Raw genomic sequence first — 19,370 nt, forward strand, 5'->3', positions numbered from 1 at the left:
ACAACACCAAACTGGCAAAGACTGATCTTGTAGGATCTTTGGTAACACCACGGCAGATGCGGTTATTGCGCCTGAGCTGCAAGCACTTTTTGACCCGGCAAAAAAAAAACACAAAACAAAACAAAGCAAAACAAAAAACAAAACAAAACAAAACAAAACAAAACAGAACAAACAAACAAACAAACAAACATAAAAACCAAGAGACTACAAAAAAAAAAAAAACCCCAAGAGACCACAAAAAACAAAAAACCTAAACAAAGACAAAACAAAAAATAAGTAAAACGGTACCGGTAGCACTCCATAGTTACAATATCGACAAATCAGTCTGAATCAAGAACTCAAATTTTGATTTGACATGGTAGCCCTATCGTCAGACATAAAACAATATGAAAGAAATGAAAAAAAAAAATGAACTGTTAGTGATTAGGCCTACTGATAAGTTTTATGTAGGCCTACCATAGGCCTGCAATATGCAGCACGCGTGTAGCTCACAGAACTCTTACACACTGCGTAAGAGTTCTGTGGTGTAGCTACAGTTCATAACTGTGTTTTTCTGAAGACTTGTCCTCCTGCAAATTAAAAAAAAACACTTATATTCATTTCAGACAATCAATATTATAATTGCAAACACGTTAAAGAAATGAGCTATGACCTTTTCTAAACTCTGTCTCAATTTATATAGGTGATGCAGTATAATTTTCTATGAGGCCAATTACTTAAAGATGTATAGGATCCATATGTATTATTCATGAATTAGGCACTAGAATTTTATAATAAGAAATAAAAAGCAACACAAAGATTGACAGATGTACGCATTCGGAAATCGGACAAGAAAAATAAAAAAGTTCTCGACAAATTAAATGACAAGATCAGTCCCTATATATTATACATTCTATAGCATATAGTGACAGAAAATAAAATGCAATGAAAACATTAATCCTATGCTCAATATTGGCGCATTGATGGTGTGGATTTCGCTGATGAAACTATGAAAGAACTCCTTATCAAAGATTAAAATGTGAAATATACAACTAAGCTTGCAATGATTAAAGGAATGGTATAGTAATAATTGAGATTCAATTTAGCTTTAAACTTTTTGAGAGATACTTTATCAAAATGTTACATAGTATTTAAGAGCATACAATTCTAGGAGGAATCAACTTAGTTTATTTGATGAAAATTGGTTTGGAAATAGCAGAGATGTCCAACAACAAAGTAAAACAAAGCGATCCTAATGTATAATGGGTCCCACCTTTTATTGGGATCGCTTTATATAGTTTTGGATACCTCTGCCATTTTTATAATTAACCGAATTCCTGTCCATGCTCATAAGAGGGTTTCTCGTAATCTCCCAAAAAAAAAAAAAAAATCATCATAAAAACAAAAAAAAAAAATGTTGAAAACCTAATGACACCCCATCTCAACCGAAACTACATCATCCCTTTAAATCAAGCTCATTTACGAACACTAGGCTTTTGTGAATATATTGACATCAGACATGATTTAAACATTCACTTACTTTCGAAAGATAGGGTCGGTAAAATTTGCATCACAGGGTTGGAGAATACCAAAGAAATTTTTCTCCTCCCTCACTGGGGAAATCTCTTTGGAGAATACTTAGTAATCATATGGGCCTCATATCCCACCTTCTAAACTAGAGAAGGAAAAGTAATGTTGGTCAGATAACTACTGTAGAGTCCAAACATGGATCATCAAATTAAATTTTGATGATCCACTTTAGGGTGCGAAGTAAACGGTAATTATTAGAATTAAAATTTCTTTCACAGAATATCGCATACAATAGATGACAAAAGATGCTATTATAAAGTAATGCCTACGCTGAATTTATCGAATCATGTTCTACGAACAGTCTGTGTCGGCTGTTTGCGCAAGATATTGCGCTCGGCCCTGCAGCTCAGAGCGAGCGGGTTCCTGCAGCTAGTATAACGCCATCTACGTTCGCGTCAGGTAACTATAGCAGCATTCCTTCAGTACAAATAGCCTCAGTCAAAATGTCATATCGAGACCTCAGAAGTAAGTCTTTATTCTTACTCTTATATCATTCAATTCGTCTTTAATTACACCTGAATATGCTGCTCAGACTTTTTACACCATATTAACTTGATTTTGTGTAATTTCATCCTCATGATTGTATGTCTTGTGTTCACTACTTATTTGCTTACAAGAAGCTACGGTCCTAAGTTTGTGTACGTAAACTGAATGAGCAGAACGCCGCAACTACGGCGGCCAATTTACCGAGTGTAGGCCTACCCTGTCTGTCGTTACTGCCCATGCAACGGCCGACGCATGGGCATTACCTTTTTTTTATAGCGTGCATGACATGTAGACCGTGGTCTATACGTCTATTACTGTTTGTTAGAATCTACACAGTGTCGCCGTAAAGGATTTAGGACTCCTGCACTAGTAGTAGTAAGGCTAGAATTTAGTAGCCCCTTGAGGCCTTTAGATTATTCAGGTCCTTCGAGTCCTTGATTGATAAAGACATCTAACGTTATATTAATGGTTAGAATTTTCTAACAAATATTTGTTATTTCCCATCATGTGCATTAATTAACTTGTTAGAGTCCTAACAATAACATAGCCTCCATAGCATAGGCCTACTTGAACTTCGGTACTTCTACTTGTTATCAATATTAATGTTAAGCATATGGCTATATATAGGCCTAACAAAGTCTAGATCTATAGATGGGGTCTAGAAACAACACATTAGATCTATTGTAATTGCACATAGCAATAGGGCAGGGGCCTAGAAATAGAATTCAGATGTAACTGTAACCAAAGAATTCAGATGTAGAATTTCTAACTGTTACAATTTTTGTGTACGAAGACCAAAACTTTCAGGGATTATGTTTGGGACAAAGCCATTCTAAATGCCAATTGCCATTCCAGACTTGATAAATATTCTATATATTATGAGATTATGACTCTAACTAGTTAAATGCTACATGCTAATTACTATTCCGATGGTCGTCAGCAGGTTACAATAACTTATGAATACACACACACAAAAGATGAACAGTTATAGCTGTTAGAATATTAAAAATAGAGTCGAAGGGTTTAATTTAAGCAACACATGTTTTTCTATTTGGACATCTACCGGTAGTGTTGAATCTGCACATTTTCTGTTTATACCCCCTTTCTCCTTTCCAGATTTCACTGAGATGATGCGGGCGTTGGGCTATCCACGCCTCATCTCTATGGAAAATTTCCGCACACCAAACTTTGCGCTGGTGGCAGAAGTCTTGATCTGGCTTGTCAAGAGGTAATATCAGAGACAAAGACAAAGTTTTAGCCAGACACGACCTAACAAGCTCATACAAACTTTACAGTGTGTAGAATAAAAGCATGTAGTAGAATCCTAAAATCAAATTTGTTGAAATGTGTGAGCTTATAATGTGCAGTATGAGTGTGGGGGGTTTACACCAATTAGTTACCCAGGTTCGTTCATGCAAATATGATCATGGGCACAAAGATTGGAATAAGGGAATTGAAATTGGTGGCTTGGTGTTTATCTCAACCCATCAAAAAATGTTGTTGTATTCAGAGTTTAAGACATTTTTCCCACTTTACAAGTCATTTTGCTCATGTTTAGTACACATTTACCTGCTCTGTTGTGAACTGGCAGCTATCATAATCTGTTCTTGTTGGCGTAGTGTGAATTGACAGTGGGTAGGGTGAGATCATTCTGTGTGCACATCAGGTATGTATATTACATTTGAATGTGTGCCTTCACGTCAAAGATGTGACAAAAAGTTTCCTCCTATAACTGCAAGTTTATACAGCCTTTATCTATTCTGAGTATTTTCTGTGTCATTTAGACATACATGCTGTAGATACACATACATGTAAACCTATTTGTAGCAATTTAACATGCGTGACTCCGTATTGGTTTGTTTTTCTGCTCAGGTACGACCCCAATGCAGATATTCCAACAGACACAGACTCGGAGCAGGATCGAGTCATATTCATCAAGTCAGCGGCACAGTTTATGGTCAGTTGATGGGCGATCGCAAGTTCTCTCTTGTACATTCAAGCTTAGATGTTGAAGTGTATGAGGCTGTTTGTGTATTGGAGCAGAGACTTTTTATGAACTGTGGAATTGCTGTCAATTGTAACCCCTTGGCCCATGTGCTATATATGATGCAAACTAAAACCAAACCAACTTTTGATGATGCATTGGCCTGCTGTATACACAATGCCCTTTTCTATAAATGTGCAAAGGGATTTTAATTGAACGCACTTGATGAATTACAGTCCCCAGAGTAGGGCTTGGAATTGAATGAAATACCTAAATTAAACTTTCTTGGGGATTAGTTTTCTGGAAAAAAAAAGGAATTTATTTTGCAATGAAGTCTACATATGAAAGTTCAGAGAGGCATACAGTATGTACATACAAAAAAAAATAAAAAAATGTTTACATTGGGAAAGTAGCATGCACACACATCAAATGAATAGGAAAAATTTAGGCCCAATTTGAAGAAGTGTAATAAACAGAAACAGCCTAATGATACAGCGTCTTAGCTACTTTTCTGTCCCCAACCAATGTACATTCATGCCGGCACACACATACACAGTTTACCCTTTTTCTCACACCAACAGGCAACCAAGGCACACATCAAACTCAACACAAAGAAGCTGTACCAGGCAGATGGCTACGCTGTCAAGGAACTCCTCAAGGTCACCTCTGTCCTCTACAATGCCATGAAGACGAAGGTCGGAGGTCAGGATGGGGACGATGAAGATGGCTCCAGTGTACTGTCATTTGACATCTCCACCAAGGTAAGCCACGGCATCCTCCTTGACAGATTTATGTAAAGGGAAATGGGGGGGGGGGGGGGGGGTATTTTGTGCACAATACATAGGAATATGTAAGGTGTAACTACTCTCACCCACTTTTTTCTTACACTGGAAGTGGCACCTGAAAAAAAAAAACAAAACAAAAAACAGAATGTGGTTTACTTTGGCAAGTTGTTCATAGGCTATTCTTTCTTTCTTTTTTTTAAAACTATTTTTTAGAAGATGAAACCTTGAAGAGGGAGAGCGTGGGCAAGGATGTTTTTGTAAACTGGACCCCCCCCCCCCCCCCCCCCCCCCTTTTGAAAACGTGGCGCTTGCCATGATGTATCTCTGCAGATGATTTTGAGGACATTGATAGAAGATAAAACTTGATAAGGAAATGATTTTTTTTTTTTTGCATGGAAATAAAGATGCTGTTTGTTTTACACTGATTTCCTGTACACATTGATACTCAAAATTTATCATATTCAATAATTCTTGAAGTAAACATCTTGAGAGAGTGAGAAGTATTTTTGATTCGTCTTCTATCTGTTCGTTTATTTGTTTAAAAAACAAAAATGAACAAAGAAGAACGACAACAATAAATGTAGTTCTGACATGTTCATACGCCCTCTGAAGGGCGTGCTCTGTTCAGGCATCGCACTGCATAGCTGGAAGCCGATGACATAAAGAAAAGGTTTCGTTATTGTGAAATTCAGTGATTTTCCGCGTGCATGCACAATAATGGGTAGAAATTAGCTGCTTGGCTGAGGTCTGCACTCTATGAGTGCTTTTCTAGTAGCTGTTTGTTTTCATTTTCCTTCTGCATTTATGTTTGCAGATTCAAGACTTAAAAGCATCAAGACAGCTGGCCTCAGAGATCACATCTAAGGGAGCGAGTCTCTACGACCTTTTAGGCAAGGAGGTGGAGCTAAGGGTAAGAATCCAGTGGTAAACTGTGTGTAGTCTGAAGCTTATTTAGTAATGTCGCCAAGCATCAACTTTCTGCTCTGCCAGTTGTTAAATTACGTAGTTCTCCTGCTTGTAGGTTTTCCAGTGATATCATTGTGTGTCAGTTCAATTCCAGAAACTTAGCAGAGGAAGAGTTTAACAGAAAGTGGACCACCTTACATAACACATTCATAGGAAAATGGCATTTGAAGTTCTGATCCATCAGAGTTTGCTTTGTTGATTCAAGCTAACACATGCTGAACAACAACAACAACGACAACAAAAAGGCCCCCCCCCCCCCAAACAAACGAAACCTAATTTGAAATCATTCCTAGACAAAGATAGGAAAACATGCAGTCAAGGTCAAAAATTTTTATTTGTGAACAATCTATTATTTTTTGTGATAATTCACCTGAAATGCTTCTCTGTGCATATAATGTACAGTAAGTTGAATGTCATCTAAATACCAGTAATCTATACTTGGTGAGGGAAGTACTATGTACACCACATCAGGTACATGTAAAGTGAGCTACAGAAATATTCTTGTATGCATAAACACCAAGTGTTCACATGATGTGTGTACCTCTTACTCATCGTATTCATTGACAATGTATTTGGGATGATAACTTTTGCCCAAATATGTTGTTCCCTATTGACGTAGCACATTGCACATTGGACATGTGTTTGGAAGTGGTTAAGTGCTCAATCGTTGTGCATGCTTTTTTTGCCTGACACAGGAGATACGTACGATGGCCATCAACAAACCTCTAGAAATCAATGAGATTGAGCATGGTCTGAAGAATAGCATCAAGGCAGTGGAGGTAAGAGTGTAGGCAATACACACTTACCCTTTAGATTAGTTTCAACTGCAGCAGATCCATTTCAGAATTGTTTGTTTTCTTTGTTTGTTTGTTTGTCTATTTGAATATATTACCTTTATGTATGGGAGTGCGCATTAGGATAGTCGTGATTGTGATCTTGAAAGTGCAGTGACCTCATTTGAGGAGTCTTTACTGTGAATAATATTAATTCTTTTGTTCTCTATTTTGAATTTAATGCGCATGGATTACAATAACTGTATACACATTGATGTAAGAAAAAATTATGTCTTTTTAAAGTGGTTGAGTATCAATTTTCCCGTTTTCTTTTGCAACTTGTTTCTTCATTTGTTTTGTTTTTTGTTTTTTTTATGAGAATATTGTGCAGAAAGAACCCTGACACAGTTTGAATAAATCTTGAGTGCACACAGTGCCAAGATATCTTTGAAGTCTCTGGTATTGTAGAACCTGAGGTAAAATCCTTTTGTACATGACCCTTTAATACCAAAATGCAGAACATATAATATATTCAAGTATATTCAGTATTATACAAATAATGAATGTTTATGAGTGCAATGGACAGAATATTTCATGAGGTGAAAGATGAAATGACCCATTCAACGAGGCACAGCCGAGTTGAATGGATCAAACATTTCATCTTTCACCGAATGAAATATTCTGTCCATCGCACGAATGAAAAACATTTATTATTTGTTTTATATAACGCCTAAAATAGATCCTTGTCATTTGATGTTTTATTAATTTAGAAACAAGGAGAGAATCTAAGATCGCGAGAGTGCTCGCTGAGCGCTTTACGCTAGCGCGCTGTCGCATACACACACTGCAAACACAAGCTTCTTGCTAGCGCGCTGTAGCATACTACACACACTGCAAACGCAAGCGTTTTACACGCGTGTGTGCCGGGCTCTCAGTGAGCGTGCAATGGACCAAATCGTATGGATCCAAAATTGCACTGTAAATGGAGCCACAATTGCACGGATGATGATGTCATAGTGAAATGGGCCAAATGATCGATGTCAAACAGCCAATCATATGACAAGGATCTCTCCAGGCGTTTTATAAATCTGTATATACCAGGTTGTGTTTATAAGATATACGAATAATGACTGCTTATGAGTGCAATGGACGGAATATTTCATGAGGTGAAAGATGAAATGATCCATTTAACAGGATGCAGCCGAGTTGAATGGATCAATAATTTCATCTTTCACCAAATGAAATATTCTGCCCATTGCATGAATGAAAAACATTTATCATTAGTTTACCTGTATATAACACCTAAAAACAGATCCTTGTCATTGATGTGTTTTGAAACGAGAGAATGTGCGAGATCTGAGATCAGGAGAGTGCTCACTGAGCGCTTGCGCCAGCGCCCTGTCAATTACTAAGCTTGATTGCATGCACACTGCAATCTCAAGCGTTTTACGTACATAGTTTGTCAGGCTCTCGGCATGCATTCAATGGAGCACATTGTATGGATCCAAGATTGCACAGTAAATAGCGCCACAATTGCACAATAATGATGACATAGAAGTAAATTGGGACAAACGATCAGTATCAGACAACCAATCAAAACAATGACAAAGATCTATTTACGTAGGTGTTAGATCAATGTGTCTATATATATTCTCTCTTCCAGCAACAAGTGAAGAAGACTCAGAAGATGCTGGAGAATGTGGCATCAGACGAAGCCAACCTGGAGGCCAAGATTGACAAGAAGAAGTCAGAGCAGGAGCGAAACATGAAGCGCCTCCAGACCCTCCAGTCTGTGAGGCCGGCATTCATGGACGAGTACGAGAAGCTGGAGGGGGATCTCCAAAAGCAGTACGAGGTGAGTGCAGAGTTGCAGTCGAAGATTTGTGTGCAGTTATCGCATTTCACAATCCATGTGTCCTCATTCGGTTCAGTGTGATAGTCCAGTTAACGTGTTGCTTTCTGGGAGATGGGTCAGCAACACCCACGCAGGCTAGATATAGCTACAAGCTAGGCTAGACAAAATCGAGAGAAGTGCAGTTTCCTTTAAATAGTAAAGTATCTTGTGTAAGTTAGCTGAATATTTCTTCATTTGGTTGACTCTCATTCTGCGAAACTCACGTTAATACTGTGTCTGTGTTCTTGAAAACAGTTGTCGATGCAAGGAAAGAGAACCTCAGTAGTAGTGGTATACGTTGCTACCTTTTCACATGTACAGGGTAGCCTCCCTGTTTTTGACCTAGAGGTGGGATAATAGGCCTCTTGTGGTATGGAGGTTGGTGGTGCATGGCTTGTGAAATTTATTTATCCTGCACTGTAGGTGGTGATGTTGAGATGCAGACAAATTTGAAAACCTTGGGTATTCTTAAGAAAGCCAGGCTTTACAACTTGCAGATGAATGGTGTATAATACTGTACAAGAGCTAGAAGAATAACCAAATAATGTACTTTTATTTTGCTATGTTGTCATAACGATACATTTATTCTGGTGAAATATATTTGCTGACACCATACATGTGTGAAGCTTTCAATATTATATTTGTGGAATATGATGACAAAGTTTTAAATAGCTTCATGCATAGAACCTTGCTGATTTTTTGTTACCTGTAACAGATGTAACTTATGTTATCGTGATTGGGACTAAACTTTTTTGAATTCTGTCGCTCCTGCACAGATATTTATTGAGAGATACCGAAACCTCACATACCTGGAACAGCAGCTGGAGGAGTACAGCAGAGCAGAGCAGGACAGGTTTGAGGTAGGATCTCTAGTCTGACATTCCCTGCTAGTAGCTGATGAATCAAGTTGAACATGCATCTTAGTGTTTCATCATCACAGCAAGCAACGTTGAAGTCTTGTGTTAAGAATTTACATCACTGTTTGACCAAATTACCCTTTGCTGTGAGTTAATCTCTCACATGTAGGAAGTACCGTAAAATCAGAAACATTCGCTGCATGAGACTTCGGCGAATTAGAGCTGACCCCCTTTTTTGCAGCATGGAATTTTCGTGAATTGCCACTAGCATTCAAGGCATCATGAAAAAAGAAAAAAAAAAGTCACTAGCATTTTACTTTTGCGAATCTTGGTTTAAGTGTCTTAAAATACATGTATGAAAGAAATAGGGATGAAATACAGATTTTACTTTATCACAAATGTGCTGTAGACTGACTTCGTGCAAAATGGCTTGAAATATGTTTATTACATCTATATGTTTCAATTAGCACCACAAGAACAATAAAAACATTAGAATATGATTTGTCTTTATATTATAATATGCAACATCTCTCTCTCTCTTTTTCTCTGTTGCTGTCTTGCCAATGTTTCTTATATTTCAAGTATCTGGTTACAGTAAACTTTTATTTCAGAATAACTAACATAGATATAGTGTGTGTACCATGATGATGCATGTAGTGTGTCCATCTATCTCTCTCACACTTACTGTCTTACTATCGTTTGGTATATATCTGGTATAGATTAAAACAGAATGTTACTGATATTTCATATTAAGTGATATTGATATATGAGTGTATGAAAATGGCATTGCAGCCCAACTTAATATGTCTCTCTGTTTCTCGTACTGTTTCGCTGTTGTTTGGTATGTTTCATTTTGTATTAAATGATATGTTTTTACAATGATGGTGTTGCAGCGTACATGATATATTCCTTCATCTCTATCTCTCTCTCTCACCATCTCCTGTATCTGCAGGAGACGGAGAACACCTTGAAGAGGATGCAGACCAGGTTACGGGAGGAGGAGGACCGCATCAAGATGTCGGATGAGATCCTGGGCGACGAGGAGATGAACGTGGTGGAAGATGGCGAGGAGAGCGAGAGTGATGAAGAAGAGGAGGAGGACGAAGAGGACGAAGAGGAGACTGCTCCTGGGAGGGGCAAATTCAGGCAACGTAAGTGATGTGGTTCCATCACCATGGCAACAACTATCAGCTGTAGTTTTCAAAGTCCATAACATCATGTTCAGTTAATAGGCCCATTATCTTTCTTTTTTTTTCATTAGGTATTGCATCATATTTCATAAAGAGGAAATTATGCAAATTTTATGCATACATTATGTCTTTGTAGATAAAAGTAGCATTTTTTTTTTCATAGTTGAAGGAGAATACTGTATAGGTGAAGCAGCAGAATCACATGCTACATGTACTGTAAGTACTTTGTTGGGTAATGGTTAACCCTAATCAGACCAGGCTTTTATGGCTATGCTAAATTGGGGGGGATTCCATGTGCAAGTCATGTGAATGCCTGTACATGTTACAATGATATCAAATTGCTCTATTCTGCCTTAGTATCAACACCTCTGTTGTTCTATGGTGCTGTTAGCAATATTCTTTTCTCTTTTGCTGAAACATTTTCACAAAGTAGGCCCTTAATGACCATTCTTAGTGTTTTCCTATTTAAGAAAAATTACATTCTGTTTTGATTTTCTTTGCAGCCATTCAGCAGAAAAATCCAAGAGTGTTCGGCAACATGGGCGCTGACCTCAGTGATGATGTAAGTACTTTGAGTTCTGATCATCTAGCCAAACAAAAATGGAAGTGATAACGCACTTTTCTTTTCTTGGTAGCATGTACAGCTGTCACATTGTGCGAGATATCTCTTTGCACTAGGAGATGAAAATACAGGGGAGGTGGAAAGAGAAAAAGATAAAGAGATTGAGAGATAAGGCTATCAGTGCATGATTGAAAATGGTAGTTGACATAATAATATATACCGAGAGCCAGAGAGTATGGCACTGGTAAAACAGTTGCGGTGGACTCCTGTTGTAACGAACATGCTTCCATTGAGGATGGTTTGATTTTCCTATAACATGCATTTCCCATAGACACCTGCCCGAGTATACTCGGGACTCGTCCTCAACGGGTTAATAAACAAAATTCTTGTTACCACAAAGGGAAAAATTCAGGTCTCAGAATTATCATCTCTATTATCTTTTTATGCTTTACCATTTGGTTATAATGAAATTTCCATGTAACAATAAAGAAAACAGCCGGTCACAGCAACTTTATTGTAATGGGAGTGCACTGTGTATTTTGGCTGCTTTTGATCTGTTTGATTGTATGTGTGTTTCTGTGTGTGCATGTATGTGTGCGTATGCCTTTGTGTGTGTCTGTGTTTGTGTGTGTGTGTGTGTATACATGAAGCATTTGCTTTGTGTCATCCAGTCATGTGTAAGTGATTTGTTTAATTTGATACTGTCCTTTTCTGAAAGAGCTTTGTCATAATATCCAGCTTCAGAAATAATTATCTGGTGATGTTTTTAGTGAGGTGGACGTCCATATTGTCATTTCAAAAGTGCTGTCCTTTTCTTTGCATATTGAATGATTAGATTTTTGCTTCTCTTATAATCATCCTTCCAGGAGAGTGGGTCGTCAATAGATGACAACGACAGCATCAGTGTCGACGAGGACGATCTCCTTGACGACCAGGATGGTGACAGTGATGACCTGAAGGTTGAGGGAACGGGAGGGAAACCGGCTCAGGAGGACAGCGACGATGACTTCTAGGGCAAAAAAAAAAAGAAAAAAAAAAACTCTCAGAAAAACATCTTGAAAATACTGCCATATCTGAATATGGTTGCAAAGCAGGCTGCAAACCCCCCATGGACAGAAGTGATCATCTTTTTGATCAAAACATGCAGCTCTTGTTCATCAGATTTTGTCACTCATCATGGCTACTGTGTTTATTGATGAAGATTCACCAATTCCTGTTACATTGATCGTTGGTACTAAACTATCATTGGTAGCTCTGCAATCAGTGGTAACCATCAGTGATTTCTTGTCCCTGACTGGCTGTGGGATGGTGTTGCTCTAGTAGTAAATATTCATTACTAGTATTTAGTTGAATCAAGAAACAGGAATCAAACTCGCTTATTGCGACGTTTCGCCAATTGTTTCGCCAACTGGCAAAACATCGCAGCAAGTGAGTTTAATTCCATGGCGAAACGTAACAACAAGTGAGTTTGATTCCAGTTTCTTGATTCTACTAATGATTGATCTTGTACCTACTTTGACTGGATGAATGAGAAGAATTTACATCATTCAGTCTAGTCGTTAACTTTGCTTGCAAAGTTGCCATTAATTGAAGGGATACCATAGTTTGTAAAATATGGCCCCGTTTCTTTGCCTTGGTGGCTGAAAGGAGGGGAAGGGTGGGGTGGGGTGAAGGGAGACAACAGGAAATTTATCGATGGTTTGGGATGGTGCAGTGTTGGTGGAGATGAGAATAGGGCTTTCGACTTTTTGCGAGATACCAAGAAAACACAATATACAAGTACAGAGCATACCATTTTAAGAGGAATTCTTGATGAAAATGGAGTTTGTAATGACTGAAACATCCAAAAACAAAGTAAAACAAAGCAATCGTAATAAAGTGTGGGTCCCACATTTTATTAGAATTGCTCTTTTTTTGGATATCTCAGACATTTCAAAACTAACATGGGCCATGTAGCTCCATGGTGCGTGTGTGTGTGTACGTGTGTGTGTGTGAGTGTAGACATTCAGCGTATGCAGACAGAGCATGCCTGTACTGTAGTGACCGGAACTATTGTCATTCCATTTTGCTCTCCCCTTCTCCCTCCCCCATCTCTCCCCCCTCTCCCTCCCTCTCTCCCCCTCGCTCCCCCCCCCCCCTCTCTCTCTCTCTCCCTCTCTCTCTCTTTCTCAATGATCCAGTCAGCAGGCTGATTGTAACCAGGGAGGTAGTCTCACCTCCCTGTTGTAACTCACTGCCAAATAGCACATTGTCAGCACCGGCAAACTGGCAATGCTCTCCTCGTGTATTTTCGTTATTTACGGGTCGATTTTTTTCGTTCGAAATGTAAAATGGATGACCATAGAATTTCTCAATAGAATATAAAATTGAAAACTTTAGAAAGGATAGAGAAAATTGAGTTCACTTTGAATGGTCTGCCACAGGCAGATATCCTTATCATGCTCTTACGTAATACGACAGCTGCTTTCTCAACGATCCAGTCAGCAGGCTGATTGTAACCAGGGAGGTAGTCTCACCTCCCCGTTGTAACTCACCGCCAAATAGCACATTGTCAGCACCGGCAAACTAGCAATGCTCTCCTTCTTATTCCTGTATTTTCGTTATTTACGGGTCAATTTTTTTCGTTCGAAATGTAAAATGGATGACCATAGAATTTCTCAATAGAATATAAAATTGAAAACTTTAGAAAGGATAGAGAAAATTGAGTTCACTTTGAATGGTCTGCCACAGGCAGATATCCTTATCATGCTCTTACGTAATACGACAGCTGCTGGAGTCATCAAACCCTGGCTTGGCCTCCAGGTTTGTCACGCCTGAGCAGAAAGTTTATTTGCAATGGACAAGTCCTTCGACTCCCAACTCCCAAACGACAAATATACGCACCCCACTTTGGCTATGCCCCAGTTGGGGACTCGCCTCAAACGAGGGATTGACGGCATGTTTTCATCAAATGTTGAATTCCTTGTAGAATTACATGCTCTTTCATATTTCATAAGAGGTTTCTCATTATCTCACCAAAAATTTTAGAAATCTGAAATTAGGTCTCGGCCAAAACTATATGATCCCTTTAATGCAGAAGAGAATCAAGTCATTTGTATTCTGCCTTTGATTACTGGTGCATCAGTTGTGATCAGTTAGATTGCGTCTTTTGATGGCCATATTTCAGGTCCATACAATCGTATGAAAAAATGTAACTTATTCCTACTCATGACGAAATGATCCACTGGACAGGTCAGTGTATGTGTATAGGTGTGCCACAAATGATGATAGCTTCCGGTGTGTGTTTCCTGCAACTTGTGTGTCTGTGGTCTCTCATCTCATTAACCCATGAAGTGTAGAACAAAGAGGATATTCTGCAGTCTTATACAACGCCTAAAAAGAATGTAGCTATCTGATTTGTTGATTGCTCATCGCCTGACATGCAAGTATCTTTGCATGCTGTTGCTGTTGGCCGTGCAATTTTGTTTGAGTAGAAATGGATATTGCACGGCTTAACATCACCAATTTCCATTGACTCCTGTGTAAAATTATGATTGATTTATAGTTTTTGTTCCATTGCGTGACTCTCATGGCACAATAAACAGGCCAATACAGCAATCATTCTGTCTCATATTCAACTGTAAACGACTTCAACTGGTTTTGCATAGGACGATTGTGACTGTGTTACTCTTTCGCCTTTCATGAAAAATGGTTGCCTTTTTTTGTACCAAATTTAGAATCTGGATCAAGCACGTCTGTTTAACATCTGAGCTGTTGTATAAAACAAATAGTGCATAGACTTTACCAGGGGCCACGGAACGTTTTTCAGTTTGGGAGGGCGATGGTTGCTATGCGAGGGGAGGGACTGGGGGGGGGGGGGGGTAGTGGGAGGGGGTGTTCCCCCTCCCACGGTGAGAACTTTTTGCATTTTTATGTTGTAAATGGTGCAATTTGATACATGTTTTTCCGTCCTTTATTGACTTGAAATGGCCCCACTTCTTTGAGGTAGCAGGATATTTTGATGTGGATTATTATTGAACAATTTGTCTATTAAGTGGTAGTATTCAAATAAACTTCTTGTATAGATCTATTGTTACAATCAATTTCATGAACGTTGTCTGTTAAGCAATCAAACCGAAAAGGCATGCTCACGAGGGTTTATATACAAAAGGGATATTTCTCCTCCCACACAAAGGTGATTTTACATTTTCAGACCTGAAATTCAGCGATCTGGTGCAAACTTTTGGTGCAATACTTGGATTTTTTTCTAGCTCCCCCACCCCCCCCCCCCCAAAAAAAAGAATATTTCTGGAAATAATTTGGACTTTTTTTCAGGAAAGTGTTAATAGCAAAATCACGGCATTTAGCTCTTATTCCGCATGTGCATCATCTATGTATATGTACAAAGTCTATGAGGTAGAGAGGGATGCCCCCTCCCACTCGCGGAGCTTTTGCGTTTTTAAAATCAAGATAAAGCGATCTGAAGGACACTTTTTGTGAGAAATTTGGGTAGGGTGATTTTCCCCCCGATTTTTCCACTTTCTTTTTCTTCTTTTTTTCACGATCCAAAAGTGTGTGTGTGTGTGTGTGCTCCCGGTTCCGCGGCCCCTGCTCGGCTTTGCCTCATTGAATAGAGTGCCTCTATCTTTCACCTCGTGCAAAATCTTGTACCATCGCACTCGTGACTATTATACAGTTTTGTATACATGTAAATGCTAGATTTGATTGATGTCAAGCCAAAAATCTCTGATACAAGAAAAAGGTTCTTTTCTAGTGAGGCCCTGAATACAGAACCCCCATATCCTGTTACCTCCCATGTCTTTGCAAAAACTTATGGGAATCTGCCAACTGTGCTTTTGCTGTTGCTGATGTTGATGTTTCTTTTGTTTTAATTGTTAATGTAAGACAACAGTGTTTACCTTTCAGGAAAAGATCAACAGGGTTTGTCCCAAAGTGCATTTCAACTTGATATAGCTTTCATATACTGTAAAGAAAGATATTTTCAAGGCAGGATATGTTTGCGAATTGGGGCTGACTGCCTTTTTTTTTTTCACGGCATGAAATTTGTACCAATTGCCACTGGCATTCAATGTTTAAAAGTGTAGACAAATCCTTTCACGTGCATGCTAATTCAAAGAAGGAACAAACCCATGCAAGTAAATGATATACAATGTACTTCACAAAACAGTCGGGGAAAATGAAACACGTTTACAATGTTAAATTAAGTATATATATGTGTGTGTGTGTGTGTGTGTGTGTGTGTGTGTGTGTGTGTGTGTACTTCTAAGCAACTATATAACATATTTAATAAGTTTTACCAGCAAGGGGAAATAGAAAATATTTACTGAAGGCACATGGAAAACTAATCACATGTACAATGTAAAATGATATACTTCTTTATTTCTATAAAGCAACTGTAATATTAGCTTTATCAAACTATCACAATCAAGTGGGTCTGGCTAGAAAACAATTATTTACTGAAGAGACATAAAAGAAAATTCACAATGTTACGATTTAGAAGAAATAAAACGAAAAGGAGGAACAAAAGCAAGTAAATCATATAATGTTGATCGGGTGCTTCAGGTTATGGTGCGGTGTAGGAGATACATGTATAATCATGCATGTGTGTTTTAGGTCTAGGGTAATGAGTTGTGTCATATCGATCGCGAGGCTGTATAGTAATCGCTTTTGTATCCCGTGCATGCATATTGCATCGCTTTACCATTTCCGTTATAAATTTTGTTGTTTAAAAACTCAATTGCAATACATGTATTTGATGAAATGATCGTCTCGCTGTTGGATTACCTGAAGGAAACGAAATAAGATTTCAACAAAGTACATATATATCTGTATGTATTTCACTATTAACAATCTGTTTTCAACGTCATCAACATCACAACAAAGATTGGTCCTGTCTGTATGCATTTTTTTTTTTTTGCTTTTCCAAGTAATTCCACCGCCCTTTGTTCTTTCCCCTTTGGAAATTCATTTTTATATCCCTTGGTACTTTGAACTCGAAAAGAATACTGTCTTGTGTTATAAGAAAGGGCTTGGATAAAGTCACAATGGAATTAATTTCTTCAAATCTAATTAAAAATTCATGGCAAGAAAAATGTGAACGTGACTTTCCATGGCGACTCTTCATAATCATAGACATATCGCCTAGTTGCATTACATCACCCGATTCTCTACCAGCCTTGTTAGCCTTGTCTTTGGTACACACAATAGCTTATACAGGTTGTACTGGTAGGCCCGAATTCTCGAAGGTGGTACACAAAACTATGGGCAAAGACCGTAGTTTTGTTTGGGGAGCCAAGTGTCGCATGGCCTATTTCGTTACGAAATCAGTCATTTCGTCGACGAATTGTTCATTTCGTTGCGAAATTTTAATATTTCGTCGGCGGAAGGACAAAAAACGGACAACCCGAAAACATAATGCCTCCGGCGACACTTCGTGGCGGAGGCATAAAAATACCCTTGAGTGCGCTGCATCCCCACTAGCGCACTCTCACCTGTGCCAATGTCATAAACAATAAAGGAAATAATAAGACTATTTCAGGGTACCAAATCACGACCATAATTACGTCACATGAAGCTCCTTCAGCAAATTACAGCCAGACAAACTCCACTTTCACCCATTATTACATTGTTCACTAAAATCGGAACAGAAAGTCATGGTTGTAAATTTACGGTTGTCATGGCAACGAACAAAAGTGGATATAGCTATATTATAATATGAATATGTTTGCAATGAAATTTTACGAAGAGTCACCAACTTTGGTTGAAATTGGGTAAAGGGCGTAGGAGTGGCAAATTGAAATATAGTGGGGCACAATGTACTCCCTACCCCTTGGGCTTTATAAGGTCAAATAAGGGTTGTTTGAATGAGAATGGAAATGGAAATTCATTGCAAGAGACGATTTATTTTTAAGCACTAATAAAGGATAGTGAAGGGCAAGCATAAAACAAACAACCTGTTATTATTTATCCATTGTATAGCCCATTAAAAGCCCTAACCTCTTCAGCTTAAGGTTGTAAAGGACAATATATATATAAAATATATATATATATATATATATATATATATATATATATATATATATTTACTAGTATATATAGATGGATATATGGATGTGCATTATATACATATATAGCCGTACAGGACAATACAGCAATTACTGCTATAATAATTTTCACGTACAGTAATAATTACCACTAAACAGTCTGCTTTTTATTATCCGAGATGGAAAATAGGAGGCATCAATGATCATTAATAGATCAGTCGGCACTCCTGTAGATGACTTATATTGTGTTTTCTACTGAAAAGAAAAAGGAAGGAAGAAAGGAAGAAATAAAACGCATAAAAGACTGAAAACGAAAGTAGGAGTACTGTAAAAGTGGATATTTTCGCATGGGTAGTTTTGCGACCGGATATATATATATATATATATATATATATATATATATGTTTCGATAGTTTTTAATCCCGCGGAATCAAGACATCAACTACATGTATACTGAGACATATTTTATGGCCACCAAAAATATTCGCATGATTTTGTTTTCGCGCTAGATAATGGTTGCGCGAAATGCGCAAAAAAAAAAATAATAATAATAACAGCGCGAATTTCTCCACGTATTTCATCCCAGTCCTATAAATACCTCGTGCATGAAAGTTATTCTCTCTTTAAAGCCAGTCAGAAGAGTACAAGCACTTTTGACATGAAGGCGACTGTCTTAATGATTGTCTTTTTATGTGATCTCGTTGGTGAGTCTTCTGGTCATGTTTCTTCCATGAACGTATATACGTATAGCTGTAGGAACATAATGTTCTATCATCTCGGTAGTGTTTAATTATTGCATGGTGAGAAATTCTGGCAACGGCAACATCGAATTGACTGAAATGTTTTTACATCTTGAATGCATTAAAATAATAATGTACAACTTGAAATGTGTAATTGTATGTCAGTCCTACACAGCATCACATTTTGAAAATCAAGCCATTTGTTTTGTCAAATCATTTGTGTTAAAAGTGCATTGGCTGGGGACGACCGACCTATCGCCCTATCATAAGTTCATTTTTCATGTATGATATACGAATGTTATGCCCTTAAATTCTGAACACGAAATGAAAACAAAAATAACATTAAGGGCTAGATAATTTGTTAGTGACAAACAAAAATCTGTGTTATAAAGAGTTTTTACTGAATGCTGTTCGTAATTCCAAAGGTACGTTATTCCAAAGGTTCGTTAATCCGAAAAAGAAATAGGGTCCTTAACGAACCTAAGAAATAGTAAACATGTATAATGAACAACATTTAAAGG

At 38.0% G+C, this 19,370-nt stretch overlaps 1 protein-coding gene across 1 annotated transcript; it reads left to right on the plus strand.

Moving 5' to 3' along the window:
* Positions 1-2,000: 2,000 nt before the first annotated feature.
* LOC139712965 (clusterin-associated protein 1-like) lies at positions 2,001-12,105 on the plus strand. The gene is made up of 11 exons (XM_071624745.1): positions 2,001-2,034; positions 3,172-3,283; positions 3,928-4,012; positions 4,621-4,800; positions 5,639-5,734; positions 6,486-6,569; positions 8,227-8,418; positions 9,234-9,317; positions 10,267-10,465; positions 11,008-11,066; positions 11,933-12,105. Exons 1-11 carry the CDS (start codon positions 2,013-2,015, stop codon positions 12,077-12,079), a joined length of 1,260 nt encoding a protein of 419 aa, XP_071480846.1. The 5' UTR covers positions 2,001-2,012; the 3' UTR covers positions 12,080-12,105.
* Positions 12,106-19,370: the final 7,265 nt, after the last annotated feature.

The sequence above is a fragment of the Diadema antillarum genome, unplaced genomic scaffold, assembly GCF_040938485.1.
Source record: "Diadema antillarum isolate AM-2024a unplaced genomic scaffold, OU_Dant_1.0 seq00001882_RagTag, whole genome shotgun sequence".
NCBI lineage: Eukaryota > Metazoa > Echinodermata > Echinoidea > Diadematoida > Diadematidae > Diadema > Diadema antillarum.